Source organism: Pipistrellus hanaki (assembly GCF_964339955.1).
Source record: "Pipistrellus hanaki genome assembly, chromosome: 1".
Classification (NCBI taxonomy): Eukaryota; Metazoa; Chordata; class Mammalia; order Chiroptera; family Vespertilionidae; genus Pipistrellus; species Pipistrellus hanaki.
The window spans coordinates 110,359,896-110,376,456 of NC_140503.1; the positions used below are offsets into that span (position 1 = coordinate 110,359,896).

General features: G+C 33.1%; 1 protein-coding gene across 2 annotated transcripts in view; it reads left to right on the plus strand.

Annotated features, from left to right (window-relative positions):
* The window catches only part of MDGA2 (MAM domain containing glycosylphosphatidylinositol anchor 2), an 865,112-nt gene extending 853,401 nt beyond the window's left edge, over positions 1–11,711 (plus strand). For both annotated transcript variants that reach the window (XM_084885031.1, XM_084885032.1), the window contains exons 16-17: positions 6,138–6,243; positions 8,687–11,711. In XM_084885031.1, coding sequence (XP_084741157.1) covers positions 6,138–6,243; positions 8,687–8,775 — 195 coding nt within the window. In that variant the 3' untranslated portion in view covers positions 8,776–11,711. The remainder of the gene's footprint in view (positions 1–6,137; positions 6,244–8,686) is intronic.
* The last annotated feature ends 4,850 nt before the right edge of the window (positions 11,712–16,561 follow it).

A 16,561-nucleotide genomic window follows, 5' to 3' on the forward strand; every position in this document is an offset into this window, starting at 1 on the left:
ATAGCGATGTGTATGTTTTAAAGCATTATATGTACGTAAGAAACTGTCATCTCATGAACCACAATTATTTTGTGTGGTATAATTATAATACATAAATTCACACACACACACACACACACACACACACACACACACACACATATATATATATATATATATATATATATATATATATATATATAATTTCCACTTGAATTTACAGAACAAGTGTTAGCTTTTCTGATTATGCAGTATTTCTTGCATACCAAGTTTGCTGAAATGCATAGACATACAGTGAAAACATTACATTTTAAATTTGTTATTTCAATGAAATCATGTTCAGTATCAGCCATATTGTTTATGGGGTTTCCATAATCTGAACCCTGTTTTAGGAGACCTAAACTTCAACATTTTCTCCACAAGTATGCAGATGTTGTTCCTTCCTTTTTCATGGCAATTAAATCAAATGCCTTTGTAATTATAGAAGAGGAAAGATACATGGTTTTTGTTCGGTCGCCAAAGGAGGAATGCTTGAGGCCAGAATGGTGAGGGATTACAAATTTATTCAATCATCCGCACTCCAGGTGGCTGAGCCCGGATAGCTCCAGCACCCAGTGACAAGCTGAAATACAACTGAGACCTAGATGTTATCTTTAGGGAGGAAAAGATTAGGGGGCTTATTGTAGATTAGGGGTTCTTAGTTGCCTGGCTAGTTATTTGCTAGGGAAGAATTAGTTACACTAGGGGCAAGGTTTTTATTTTTCTAGTTCTGCCCCTTGCTATAAAAGGGTTTTTCTCCTGCCTGATTTTTCTGATTCGTTAACAATGTGGGAAAAAGTAGGATCTATTTCCAGCCAAATTTAGTACTTTAAATTTCCTGAGGTTATAATCTCCCATTTATTGGCTTAACTTCTTATTTTTACTGAACCTTAATCCTTGCTGTCTTTACTTTTACACCTTAATATTGGTACTCTAAAGAATTTTATTTTCTTTCAAACAGAGCAACCAAGTTGGTTGCTTCCCAGAAAAACTGGTAGGAGAGAAATATGCTGGCCAATATTGCAATACATACATCACAAGTAAATGTAACTTTATTTTTACTTATGATATATCATTAATGGTGAGATTTAATGATTGAATAATAACTTTTAATTTATTCTGTAAATAGTAGTGGAAGAGATTTTTAAATCTCTTCCTCTTAAGCTTAAATTTACTTCTAAACAGTATTCTTTTGACTAGTTCTCATTTGCATACATATGCAAATTTTACTTTGAACTTTACTAGAACCAGTTGCTCATAAAATATTGGCTTCTCATATGAATAAGTTTATATGAGACCTTTATTATATTGTGAAAAGCTAACTTATCGAGTAATTACAGTATGCTCCTTTTTTGAAAAGGCAAAGTAAGAAAATTTATACATATGACCCATATGAAGTACCTACCCTGTTTCCCTGAAAATAAGACAGTGTCTTATGTTAATTTTTGCTCCCAAAGTTGCGCTAGGTCTTATTCTCAGGGGATGTCTTATTTTTCCATGAAGAAGAATACGGTACACATTTATTGTTAAATGAAAATAAAGGAAATTTATTACCTTATACAGTACGGTAGTACGGTAGTACGGTAGTTGTCAACCCAAACCAGACAAACTGTGAATCCTACAGTATCAAGAATTTACTCATTTATTCAATGACAATCATGTCATCATCTTCTGGAACATCATCATAACAATCCAATTCCTGAATTTCCTGGTGAATTTCTTGTGACTCCATTTCTTTCAGAATCAGTGGACCAAATTTCTCACGTTTAGCAATAGCATTGTCTTTAAATGAGTACTTCTTGTCAAGGTAGCCTGCTCGCAGTGCATTTGCAATGCAACTGTCAGTGATTTACTCCCATGAATTCTTCACCCAGGTCACAACTTCTTGCAGTTTAGATTTCACAAAGTTTCCACGTTGATTTCTCTCCATTCTATTTTCAATGTAATCATTAATTTCCATACACAAATTGTCTTTGAATGGCTTGTTTATTGCAATATTAAGAGTCTGGAGATAGGCAATCATTTCTGCGGGAATCAATATCTGATCTATTTTTCTTTCGTGAAGAAATGTCTTCATGTCTTTAGCGTGGTGAGTGCTGGCTGCATCCCAGACTATCAGACCTCTTTGGCTCCCTCGCATAACAAGTGGCAGCATTAAATCGACCCACTTCCTTATAACTGCTTGTGTGGCCCAGGCTTTTTCAGTTTCAAGAATAAAAACGCCCAAAACACATTCAATCGTTTCCTTCTTGCCCTTAGAAATGATTCAAGGTGGGATTTTAGTGCCATCCAGATGAATTGCCAAAATACAGGAAACACATGCACTTTGGTAAGCAGTGGAGGAAATGTACACTAAGGAGGCACCCCGCTGTTCAATTATTGTTTGAGATGATTGGTCCATAATCACTGCAGTTTCATCCATAGCAATCATGTTGGAAAGATTGTATTTAGAGAAGTCAGAGCCGAGGGGGGCCTAATTTTTGGGGGGATGCCTTATATTTCACTCAGAAGGAAACCTGTAAGTAGGTCTTATTTTCGGAGGATGTTTTGTTTTCAGGGAAACATGGTATGTCAACCCCCAACCAATCAGAAGAGCAGGCTGGATGGGAGTCTGAGGCATTATGCTTCTATTTTAAAATTCTGCTGCTGAATATTCTGATTTAGCTTAAGAAGTATCTAGCAACCTTATCCTGCCAAGCTTGGATACTGAAACCTCAGGCTTTCTTGCTCAGAGTAAAATGGCCCTTGCCTTCTCCCAACCCCCACTTTTTTTCTTTATTTTCCCCTCTCCCCCTCCCTTTCAGCCCTTGTCAGGGTGGAGATAAGGGCTTTTTAATTACAGGCAGGCTATAAATTAGCTAGTGGTCTGGCCTTTGTTTAAACTTTAAATAATTAACTTTAGAACTTTTTTATTTCTTTCAACTTTTCTCTTTTCCTTCTCATCATATATGCAACCTTCACAAATTTGACACTTTCAAATTAGCCCTCAAACCTTCTTTCTATGTCCTTCAAAAATGCACAGCCATGCCTCAGACCTTCCATGAAGTATTTCTACTCTAGTATTCTTTCTTTCTGTCATACCTTCAGCAACTTGTGTAGACCTTTTTTTCCTTTTTTCTTTAAAAATGTATTAGAATTCTTCACTCTTAGAAATCTTAATTTTCCAATGATTACCAAAAAGTAAACAACCAGCATTTCTTAGATTAACATTTATGAACACACATTAAATGTACTTTTACTTTCAAGAAAATATATCTTCAACAAAGTATAAGAGACCTTCTGTAATAAAAACTAAGAGCAAATTAAAACATGCCTAGCAATCAATGTTTCAGTATTGTATGCGATTTTAAAATGTTTAGATGTTAATCATTTAACCCAGCAATGCTACAAAGCCTTCAAGTTACCAAAAGACTTTGGAAAATTGTGTGCAGGCATATGAGGCTGGAGAAAAGGCAGGGAGGAGGCAGCCGCCCCAGCAGCTGTTCCCAGGCCTCTGGCCGCTTGGATTCAAACCTGCCAGATCATTCCTTAGAGATAACCTGCTAAGGTTTGGGAGGTAAGGAGCTCAGCTCCTGATAATAGCCGGACTGTTAAATATGCATTTGCAGTAAAGAAAGCTGTTCTTTGGGGATGATGGGGTTGGGGGGGAGGAAGTGAGAAGGCGCTGAGCTCGGAGCAGTTTTCAGAGCATAAAAGGGATGAGAATGCTGGCCTGGGGATGTGGAGGCTCAGTGAGTGGTCCCTTTGCTCAGTGGGAGAAGGCTAAAGTTGGGAACTCAGAGACGAATGTATCCAGCGAGCCCAGGAAAGGAGACCATTCTGGTTCAGAGGAGGAGACAGTCATGGAGGTGACAAGGAGGTAAGGCATTTACAGTCCAAGGAATGGCTCAGTAAAAGAATTCTGACCTCAGCTTCTGTTTACATTCTGTGTGAGCAGGTGCAGAACTTTCTAACCTACCCTTACTATCCTTTTCACCAGCATCTCACTTTACACACAAAGCATATCCCTTTATCTTTGCCATGACTGAATTGTGAACCCGGCATTTTACTCTGTAAGTAGGGTATACTGCCCTTCCTTTCCCTCTCCATCTTTTTTTAAAAATGAAAAGTCTTGGTGACTCAAGTACTTTCCTCTTTACAGACAAAATTTTCTTGAATAATGCATTCGTATTCATTCAGGAATTAAAATTTGAGTGTAAGTCAGAAATCTACACTTAATTCAGTTTGACCCCTTAAAATACCCACATAAAAGAAAAATCTGTGATGACATCTCTTTACTCACATTCAATAAAGTATTAGTCTTATGGCCAAATGGAAATGCTTGATTTTATGAAATAAGACTCATATCAACATGAACCTAAGCTTTGACTTTCTTCAAGATAACATTCGTCTATGCTGTTATTTTCAGGAGAGAAGACTCAACATTCCATAACTAAAACTATAAAGGGGATAAGAATAACCACATATTCTAACATTGATTCTCTACCAGATAAATGGCATCAATCCAAAATATTTTAAAACATGGTTACCCTAGCTGGTTTGGCTATTACAATTACCATAGGTACTGGTTAAAAAAATATTCCTAAGGTGGAATATTGTGCAGTCATTAAAATTACTTATTTTCCATATTCAGTGTTCTTGAATGTTTACTAGTATACTATGGGCATTTATTTATTTAACAAATGTAAGTAGGGTTTTATTTACACGGACACTCATAGATGAGCTGCTTTCTAGGATCCATATGCCTTTTTGGAGCTGCTTGGTTTCGGGTTTCTTGTCTCAGGCTTCAAGCGAGAGACAGGCAGGAGGTCGGCAGGGAAAGCCTCCCAAGTGGGTGGCAAACTGCGGCTCCTCAGACACATGTGGCTCTCAAGCCTCAGTTTGCCACTCTATTGACTAATGAGTTTGCTGACCACTGCCTTAAGGAAAAACACTTTAAAAATTTTAATAATGTACTAATGTCTTTAACCTGAAGTCAAAACTTCTGGGTAAGGATAATGCCTTACACAGTAATTGGCAAACTCATTAGTCAGCAGAACGGCAAACAGGCTCACGTAGTAATATGGTAATATGCTCGAAAGCCGCAGATTGCCAACCACTTGCCTAACCGGTTTGGCTCAGTGGATAGAGTGTCCCCTTGTGGACTTAAAGGTCCCAGGTTTGATTTCTGTCAAGGGCATATAACTTGGTTGCAGGCACATCCCCAATGTTTCTCTCTCATCAATGTAAAAATCAATAAATTATATTTTTAAAATAAAAAACACTCTTTATTGAGCTAATTATTCTCTGGAAAGACCAAAACAGGTATTTTATTTTGACATGTAGAAATTTTTTCTAGGAAAATAATCACAAAATGCATAGGTTATCTTTTAGTATCAAACAGATTAAAAGGTTTTACTGGAAACAAAAAATAATAATAGGTTGTAGAGAAATTTTTGAGTTATGTTTCTATAAATAAAATAATTGCTATAATAATTTTTCTAATTGTCCTTATATTGACATTGTATCAAGAATTTAGCAATAAAGAAAGGTTATTTTACTCCTCTATTCTTTCAACACCTGAATTAAGCCTCAGTGCAAACCACTGTTCTAGATTCCGGAAATCCAAAGGCCGGCTACTAGATATGATAAACCTTGCTCTGGGCTTAAAAAAATATAATACTGTTGTACAGAAGCCAGATCAGACTCATTCCTTGAAACTTTTCTAAAGAAATAAAACTTGTGTTATGTGTTACATAGAGGAATTTGGAGGGAATATTTTTCGGAGAAATACTGTTCAAACAAAAATTTTTCCTTACCCCAGAAAATATAAAGTAATAGGGTTTGTAGTATGTGTTTTATTATATCATTCAACTAAGTGTAGCATTGTTTTAAAACCAATGCATAGATTTTGCTGTTAAAAACACACACACACACACACAAAAAAACTTATACTATGCAAGACATATCTCATTATGGTTTTTTTATTAAGATATTTTGGTTTTGGTAAGTAAGAATTTTGAAGACTATTGAGTATAAAAGATGTTTGGAATGTTGACAATCTTAAGTTTTGCTCATAAATTTCTTAATAGAAATTAATTAAAACTCTACATTTAGGTTTGTTTCATTTATATTTGCAGCTCATTTTTGAAGGTATTCGAGGCCCGGGCATAGAAGGTGACATTGCCATTGATGATGTGTCAATTGCAGAAGGAGAATGTGCAAAACAAGACCTAACGACTAAGAGTAAGTGTCTCTTTGTGAATTGGTTTGATGAGATGTTAAAGTAATGTAATATTAATATTACAAATTAATATATTCTAATCTAACATATATTTTTATTATTTAGAATTTAGAATTTTATTTAGAATTTCTTATATTTAAGAAGCTAAATTTTTGAGGATAACTTAAAAGCAAAGTATTAAATTTGGCTGTATGCTTGTTTATCCTAAGAAAGAATATAATTTTGATGCAGATTTATGATTTTTAATTGGGATTTTAAAATATTTTAGTTGATATTATTAATTTCAGAGGTTTTCAATTTTTCTTAAGATATTTAGTTAATCTACATATTCAGCATATATTTATACAGACATACATACTCCTTTTTATTCCCCCAGTTTATAAAAATATTTCTTAGGTTTCACGTTTGTTAAACATTTTAACAAGTTAAATATTTTAAACAGTCTTAACAGGGTTTTCCCAAAAATGTATACACACTTTAACAGCTGATAATCAATTTTGAAAATGGAATGTATTTTAATAAGCACTTCCTTTCTAATTATTCAAAGTATGTATATACATTTTTGGAGGACACCCTGTATTAAGTAATGATTAGCCCTATTTTTTAATATATTTTTATTGATTTCAGAGAAGAAGGGAGAAGGAGAGATAGAAACATCAATGAGAGAGAATCAGTGATCAGCTACTTCCTGTATACCTCCCATTGGGGACTAAGCCCACAACCTGGGGATATGCCCCCAACCAGAACCAAACCCAGGACCCCTCAGTCCAAAGGCCGATGCTTTATCCACTGAGCCAAACTGTCTAGAGCTAGTTCTATTCTTTTTTTCCCTTTTTTCTTTTTCTGGTATAATTAATCGCATACCTGCACCACAATCAATGGTTTGGTAATTTGGTTTCAGGTTTATTCTGGTTTGAATACTATGGTTTAATTATGTCTTCAAATGTGATTTTTCACTACAAATCAATTTTTATATAAAAGAGGTATGAGTAATGCAAAAAAAAAAATCAGAATTTTGTATTGAGCTGCCTCTTAAAAACTTCATCTGCATGTTGTTCATTTAAAGTTGAGAAAACTTAAAAAATTCCTTTTACAAATTTTTTCAATTGAAAGGACCATCTGGAATCTTTACTTTTGTGATCACATCAAGAGATATCAGTGAAACTAAATTTATAGAAATAAATTCATCAGACGAAACAACTGGACTGATATAATTTCTTATTAATTATACTCAATTAACAAAGACTGAAGGGTCCCGGGTTCGATTCCGGTCAAGAGCATGTACCTTTGTTTCACTCACATCACCAGTGGGGATGTGCAGGAAGCAGCTGATCGATGTTTCTCTCCCATCGATGTTTCTAACTTCCTATCCCTCTCCCTTCCTCTCTGTAAGAAAGTCAATAAAATATATTTTAAAAATAAATAAATTCATCAATTATTCATATACAAAAGGAGCATGAAAGTCAATTTTGTATTAAGTCTAGAGCAAATCAGAGCAAATTATATTGAGTATAATTAATAAGAAATTATATCAGTCCAATTGTTGAAAGTCATATTTGTACAGCTACCCAGTGATCACTCACTCATATGAACTCAATTGATTACACTTTTAAACATTGTAAAAGGACAGAAACTAAAATTGTATAAAACAATGAGCCATTTTTCTCATAGATTTACCTTCTTATCATTATACTTAGCATTTCAAGTAATACATTTATAAATTTCAGCCTGTGTCTGGCTAATTTTGCTTTAGAAAACTAATTGCTCAAATGAAGTAGGTTTGTCAAATGCACAGAAAAGCATGCTTTCTCCTCAGAGGGACTCGGATTTCCTTTGGATTTCATTACATGAATCAGTGCCAATAACATATTAACCAAAGATAGTTGCTATATTACAAAGAAAATTTACACTGAAAAATATTATAAATTAAAATCAATAAGTGAATTAAACTTTCCAAATGATGAAAGCAAGAGAACATAATTTACTTCTGAAATAAGTAAATTAATTTGCAGTAGCTAATTTCAATACCCATAGCAATTCCTCCCTAGTTTTCATCAAGTGTAGTTTTTCTCTGTCTTTATGCTTAAACATTTCTGAAAGCTTGGGTGGGGGGGGGAGGGGAAGGTAAGATGACCATTTATCTTTCTGAGAATTTTCTATGTGTGCATGCTTTCAAGTTGAATGTAGCCACAAACCTACACAATCAATTTTTATACCATTTTATACCAATTTTATCCAGTGCCTAGTCATATATTAAAATGATAGCCTTTTCACTTGTCTTAGAAATGAAGCTGATAAATAAAACCAAAAAGAAAAAAAGTTTTCCCAAATTGTTTTCATATACAAAATAATGTTTCATTAGTTTACCAAAGTGGAGTTGGTTGTTGCATGGAATACTTATTTTTTGTTTGGTTGTTTCTTGGCATTTATTTTCCTTGTTTTTAGATTCCGTTGATGGTGCTGCTGGAATTTTAGTACATATATGGCTTTTTCCAGTTATTGTCCTCATCTCTATCCTGAGTCCTCGAAGGTGACCTTACTCTGGCAGAGGCTATAAAAGATTCACCAGGCACTGGCATGAAGAGTCTTTGTAAATGGACATTGAAAAAACAAACTACCAAAGATTCCTCCACTGACTACTGACTCAAAAATAAAATAATAAAAACAAATTTTTTAAGCACTGGGGATAAAAAGATGTCATGGAAGTATAAGTTATTCCAAACTGCATATACAAGATAGTGTTGACCTGAATAGAGAAGAGACCTTCAGGTGCTTTTGTGGCTAAAACGATTACAATGTCATCTGGTCATCTGGTTGAACTCTGGGGGGAAAAAAAGAGCTATAGAAATTCTTGTCAAAGCACAAAGTCTTGGCTGGTTTTGTTTCAAATGAATAGTTTGCTTGTTACCATGGAAACATAATGGCCTGCCAACAAAAACCTCACTGTAAACAGGGTACGTGAAGAGCTGGCGTTTATTTTCCTTTGGAAAAGCTTTTACGTAGAGAATTCAATAAATGTAGGCCCTTTTACCTTCGGTTGTTACCCTTCCTTGAAAAGAACCTGAACTCAGAATTATTTAAAACATTCATCCTCCCCACCTACCCCCATATGACCTTTATAATTTGTCTTTTCTTTCCTCATTCTCCTCCCATGGCTAAGCTAGATAACTGTGTGCTGTCTCTTTTTGCATGCACTGCTATCCAGGATGGTCCACCTGGGCTTACAAACACACAGGCTTATCCAGTTTGCGCGGCCACTTGAGCACCCAAACTGTCATCTGTTCCAGTGAAGAAACCAAACCACCATCTTTTATAAATTGCCATGGAAACTAAGTGCCTTCAATGAAACAAGCCTGAATAATTTCCAGCTCAGAAGCTTGCACTGCTAAGAGTGGTTTGTGTAAAACTATTTTATAAACAAACTGCAGAGCCTAAACGTGCAAATTACAGGCAAGACAACAAAGCCGCTTCTGAGGAAGAAAGGACCGAAGCTGCTGCGTGAGCCGAGCCGAGCCGAGGAGACGCCTGTCTGACCAGACAGCCACGGCCTTCCAGCTTACTGTCCATTAGCAAGTACCGTCCACTGAGACCAGACAAGGGAGCAACTTTTTTTCTTCCAGGTTATTCAATGGGTCAACCAGAGCAAAAGGTTAAGATAATACTCAGCGCAAGAGTGATTTTTTTACTGTAACCTCCATTTGAAGTGAAATTGGCCCTAGCTTTAGAGGGAACAAGAAAATGTTTGTGATTTCAGTGCATACAAACTCTACAGCGGAACTGGGCCTGAAAAATCTGGCTTTATTCTAAACACTGAGGGTAACATGCCTCTGCCCTTAAGTCAGACTCTGTGCAAATTGTGAAATATTATTTTATTATTTTACAAAGATTAAAAAACACTTTTACAGAAAAAAAAGCAAAAACCTGTAAAAATGATTTTGAGCTACCTGAGGATAAATCATACCTTTAACCAGCCAGTTTTCCAATGCATTGTAAATTTCACTTAAACTTGTTGGTATGAAAATTTGAAGATCTCTTTCCTTAAATTATCTCAGCTTTTAACTTCATTTAAGACTTTTGTCTAAAGAAGAATAGTATTATTGTTATTATGTTCTATCAACACCCCAGGATTTAAAAAACTGGTTATGCAAGTAATTGGGATATAAGTATTAAATTATAACATTTGCAAATATTAATATAAAAAGCACAACAAAATGTAGTGGGAAATGACACAGCTTGATTTTTTTAAGTCTATAGAAATGTTTGTGCAAATTCAGTAATTCACCTTAAAAGATAACTTTCCAGCTATGTTCAATAAAGCCTCTTTCCAGGTAAGGTATGAAAAGCAGTATGTGTGTTTGTTGAGCAATGTTCACTTATCACCAAAATGAGAATAGCTATATCATTTATCTGTTATTTCACCATAGCATAAACCTTCAGTGCTTCATGTAACTTAATGTTTACAGGAAGAAATTTTAATAGGAACTCCTTGATGCACTTTCCCACTTTTGTCATACATGTTAAAAAAAGCCAAATCTTTGAAAGTAAAACATGAAACAAATATGAACTTGGAATTTAATGTGTATTTTCATAGTTAAAGAAGGGACTAGTTTGAAAGTAGTGATAGAATTGAGCTAAGCCAAACCCTTTAAATTAAAATAGATAAACAAAAAAAAGAATTTCATGACTTATTTGAACAAATCAGGCATATTGTTGTGTTGCTTTTTTTCAAAATTACAGTTTCGCCAAAGATATAAGTAACATTTGAGGCACTTAGCTTAATGTATACTAAATTTTCCTTCATTTTGCCTTCCATCTTGTGTGGCAACTATCTTCTTTTTTCCATTATCCCGTATTAGTAGACCATCTTTTTTATTGATTTTCTGCTCACTCATTGCTGGTAATATCAATAAAAAGGTTTTAGATCTAAACAGAGGCTTAACTCATTGCTGCCTTCTTTCCTTAAACTTTTATTTGAGTGAGGATTTTACAAAAAAATACATTAAAAATATTTGGATATACATATGTCATTTTCAGGAAAACAAGTCTGTTTTTCTCCTAAGTAAATCTACACAAAGAAATAGCTGTAACTAAAAGTTTCAATCCTACTATTAAACATTAATAAGGTCTTAAGACTTTATTACCTTTCACACTGTAAAAATACACAAGGCTTCAGAAGTTCATGAGAACTGGCTGGTACTTCAAAATTAATAATGATTAAAGTTTTAAGGAATTCCTGATGAGTGCCAACAACAAAAGGCAATCAGAACTGCAAAGCAATTACATTTATTGATATGGTAACAAAGCATATATCTCAAGTGGGTTCTGGATCATTAATGTAAACCAATAAACAGAATTAGAATCATTGTTTTTCACTCCAGATCAAATGTTTCATTGCTTTAATTGAAAGTCAATGGATAAAATGCAGAAAATTTTTAATTGGGATAAGTGAAATAAATGTAAATTGTGTTAAGTAGTCTCTCTTCTTTAATATTAGTGATAATAATGACAATTAACTGTTCACCAACTGCCTTCCTTTTCCTAATATTTTTGTGTTTATTATAAGTTGAACTTACTGACATATCCCCTCTTTTCTTTTTTATAACATATTTTAAGTGTGATGGATGTCAATCTCTTTTTTTTCTTTTTCAGGAAGGCTTCAGGCAGTGGAGACTTTAATTTCCAGGAGAAAGATGTCTACATAATCTCCTACTGCCTATAATTGACCCTTGATTAATTAAGAACATTACTTTGTTTCATCATTTCAAAGACACTTGCTTCTCCACGGTTTAACATCTCTGCAATTGGCCTATTTGAATTACTATTGGTGACATTTCTATGTAGTGACATATAAAATTGTACTGCATCCAAAAACTGATGACATTTAGATATCAAAATTCACTAAAGTTTTCAGAAGTCCCAAATCATGCCCAATATTATTATTTTTCATTAGTAATAGTGGCCCCATTTTTGTGGAATTTATATTAAATACTCATTGTGCATTATTTAAAAATAGCATAACTTTTATTTTGTGCTTTATAATCTGAGTCTTCTATTATATTCTTATATTCAATATATATTTATATTGAATATAATAATATACAGTCATATGTTTTTCTATTTTCTGCTACATATTTTTTAGCTCCATCACGAATTATAATATGCTATGTATCCCTGGTTTAAAATGTGTTCTTTTTTTCAGTTTCATGTGCTTAAATTTTCTTTGAGACTTGAAAGATCCATGGTATAGCACAATACCATGAAATAGGCTAAACTAATGGTACTTCACATACATCACAGAATTGATTTTGCATGGCAATAAAGTATGATAACCAGAATAATCAGAATCATAAAACTGCTAGTCACTTATATCATGTTATAGATAGTACAAACAATCTCATTCATTACTTTCATATTTTAAAATATGACAAAATATGAGTGACAACTGTACTAACTTTTCACCAAACATGCATTTTTATTTTAAAGACAATAATAAACTTATTTGTCAAAATGTGTAATTTGAGAACAATTAATTTGGTTTGGTACTTGAAATTGTATGAAATGGGCTGTGGTATTTTCTTGCTCTCTTTTCTTTGTTTTTGTTGTTGGTTTGTTTGTGTTTTTGTTTTGTTTTTTTTAGTGTTTTGAAAGATGGTGACAAGCTAATCTGATTTTAGTAAGCTATTTCAAAGGATTCTTTTGAAGGCATGTTCTTTATCAAAAAACTCTTGTGGTTTTTTTGTTTTGTTTTGTTTTTTTAATGTGCCTTTCAACTATCAAGGCCTTTCAAGAGACATGTAAACTGGATAAAATTTACTCTCAATTCATCTTTTTCTTGGTTGATGGCTACTTACTAATTGCTTCATCTGTGTCTCAACAAAGCAGAAGGTATACTCTTCTTGCAACTGGGTAGTTGATGTCAATGAGGAGTTATTACATTTTCTGTGAAAACAATAAAGTCATAGGGTTCAATCCCAAACTATTTTCCTTCCTACAATGTTCCCTTTGAGCTAACTAGTTTAATTAGTTTTCTTAGTGCTTATTTTTAAAAAGCAATGTCTCTGGCATTTTCTACTTCAACTTAGGAGCAAAGCTACCACAGACTGATCAGACCTTTTTGCAAATCTGATATAAAAAGTTATTTCCTGAGTATACATAATATTTATAAATAAATATGTATGTTATTACATAGAAAATGTAAGACTTAAAGACTTGAAATTTTAATGTGAAATATGTCAATTCAGAATCAATCCATTATATGTTTATGTCTGCTTAGAAACAGAATTGAAAGTTAAGAGGAAATAAATAATCCATATATTTGTAAATGGACTACTTAATTGAAGTTATTAATATAAAACTGAACAAATTATGAGTGGTGATTACACTACCCTGAACCCACATTGAGTATATTAAAAACAAAGAATTGGAATTCAAAATTTTGTATAGGGCAGAGGTTAAACTGTGTAGAAAATGAAGTAAGTTTTCTCAAGAGAATATTTATAACTGATTGAATTTGATTTCAATTGTACTAATTTCCATGAGTTGAGCTACAATGTATTCATAGTTTTTAATGAAATGATGGCAAATTTTATGAACTAGAGGTTAGCTCATTAGTTTCAGTTTGTTTTCCTAAAGCTCTTAATTGTTGTCTTGGATTTCCAGGATATTTTTATTTCTTGAGTCTCATCAGTATATTTAAGTGTATAAATTTAATCAAATATACATTGTATTAAATTTATATTGAATATTAGATACATTTCAGATCTCAAAGTTTAGATTTAACTTACTTTTCCTTTGATATTTTCCTTTGACTAAATAGTTTCAGATAGTTGTATGTGGTTTTTTTCCCCTTGGATTTTCTTTCAATAAATAAAATTATGTTATATACTCTATTAGTGTTTGGGGGACATTTCTGCTGTCAATAAAAACTTAAGATAGAAATAGAAAGATATATAAATGCAATTATATTTGCAAATTAAAATGAAAATTCATAATTTCTCTCATTATTAAAAAGCTTTATAGACTGAACACTGCAGTGAGACACAATTAGCCCATTAAAGATATTTGTTGACTTTTGCATCCTTTGTGAGGGGTCATTTATAAGATTGTATTAAACAAGTAGGCACTATAATATTCCTGAATGAACTGTGCTTTAAGAATTATGGCTCAGTGTAACATATCTGGTCTTCTACTAGTATATGATATGTGAAATAATTGACTGCAGATAAAAAGCTCCAATGTAATTGAGGATGGTAGTTTTAATCACATATTTCTTGGGGGCACTAGGCCAAATGTGGCTTTCTGAAGGAAATAAGTAATACTACTTGACAATGATTTGAGTGAACCAATGTATAAATGGAATCCTGAAAACTATTTTGCTTAGCCTTGTTTTTCTATTGCCTATTTAGCTTAGTTTTCTCTTGATCTTTGGCATTATATCTCTAAGCATATTCACAAAATTGTGAAAAATGCAGATGCAATCAACATTAACAGACCTATTAGCCATGTTTAAATGTCAGCTCAGCTGCTCCATAGACAACCTGGTAAAGTACTGTTTGTTCTCCATAAGCTGTTTAGTTTGATAGTAATATTAAAGACTTTACCAATATTTGATTCCCTGCAGTACTTATATTCCTTTAAAATACCCTTGTTTCTTTCTCTTTTTTTCTTTCTTTCTTTTTTTTTTTTTTTTAATGATTTGAGAGAGAGAGAAAGGGTGAAGTATAGAGAGATAGAAACATAGATGAGAGAGAATCATCCATTGGCTACATCCTGCATGCCCTCTACTGGGATTGGGCATGTCTTTTCATGGTGAATCAAGCCAGAGACCTCTTGGTTCATTGGTCAATGCTCAACCACTAAGCCACACCACTGGCAGGGCAAAGGAGTTGCCTTTAGTTGTCTGCTTATCTGCTTCCCAGATGATAGCATAGCCTTCTCCATGCAAGGACTATGACTTTTTACAAGTTTAAGAACTTTTAAATTACCTAGATTCTACAGAAATTATCGAATTAATGGCTGCTAAATTAATCCATGATTTAGAGCTATATTTAGAACAGACTTATTCAATGAACCTAGGCAACAAGCAGCAATGTCACCTTTCAGTTATAATGCCAATGAAATTTCATGGACAGAAGATACCTCCTATGTACTAAAAAAAAAAAAAAAAAATGAGGAGTCAATGCAATTGAAACATCAGTTTAAGTATTTGCAACCTAACTTTCCAGCTTAACAGAAAATTAAATTTCTTAATAAAAGGGAAAATATTGTTAATGTTTTTGCAAACAATCCTTATATGATTAAACTAATCAAAACAAAATTAATTTGGCATGTTTTGTGTTAGATGGCATCATTATATATGAGAATAATACTACATAAAATATTATGCTTAATTTTAAAAAACTTAACTCTTTTCTAGAGTTTGTTGTAGTAGATATTTCTTGGGATCCTATCATTAACTACACATGAAGAATATTTAAATATGCAAATATTTTCAAATTGTATAATAATTTGATTTACATACACCGAAATTGTAACAATGATGAACAAGGGAAAGTTCTATTTTTATTCCCTTCATTTGCTAAAGTTTTTGATAGAGGAAAAGTGTTCTTGTAAAAAAAATGCTATTAAAATAAAATGCATTATACAAATAATAAGACACTAATTTAGTTCTGGGTAATATTTTAAATAGCAAAGTTATATTCTTACACATAACAAAATGATGTGAAGCAAATTAATTTTCAAAATTAGAAACAATGTTGATTAGAAAGGACTATATTTTTATTATTTTATTTTGTTTTTGCTTTGAATTTCATGTTTTAGCTTTCAAAATTAACATAATTCAGCAGGCCAATGAGCCCAAATAAGAGATTGTATAGTGCTAATATGTAGCAACTCCACAAAAATTAACTTAGAAGTAAATTAACATAAGTAATACAGTGTCTGTTATAATATTTTAGTAAAATAAACATGTATCTTTCCTTTTTCATTGATCTAGTCTTCTACAATATCATGTACAAACCTAGTATTTTGCATATAAACAAATGGTCTTTCCAATGCAGGAGTAACGAGGGTATTGGAAGCAGGTGCATTCTGAATCTACATGTGATGCATGAAAATGCAGGTGCATTCTGATCTAATTGCACACTGGGGTCTGCAATTCCTCACTCAGCATTTCAATCCTTCATGCTTATGTTGCTTTGTCCATTTAGCCTTCTTTTAAGCTATAAATATGCCCACAGGGGAAACATGTTAGTCTATAATATTTGGGATCAACATTTGATCAGTTCTCAGACTTCCAGTATCTAACAAAATAGACTGAGG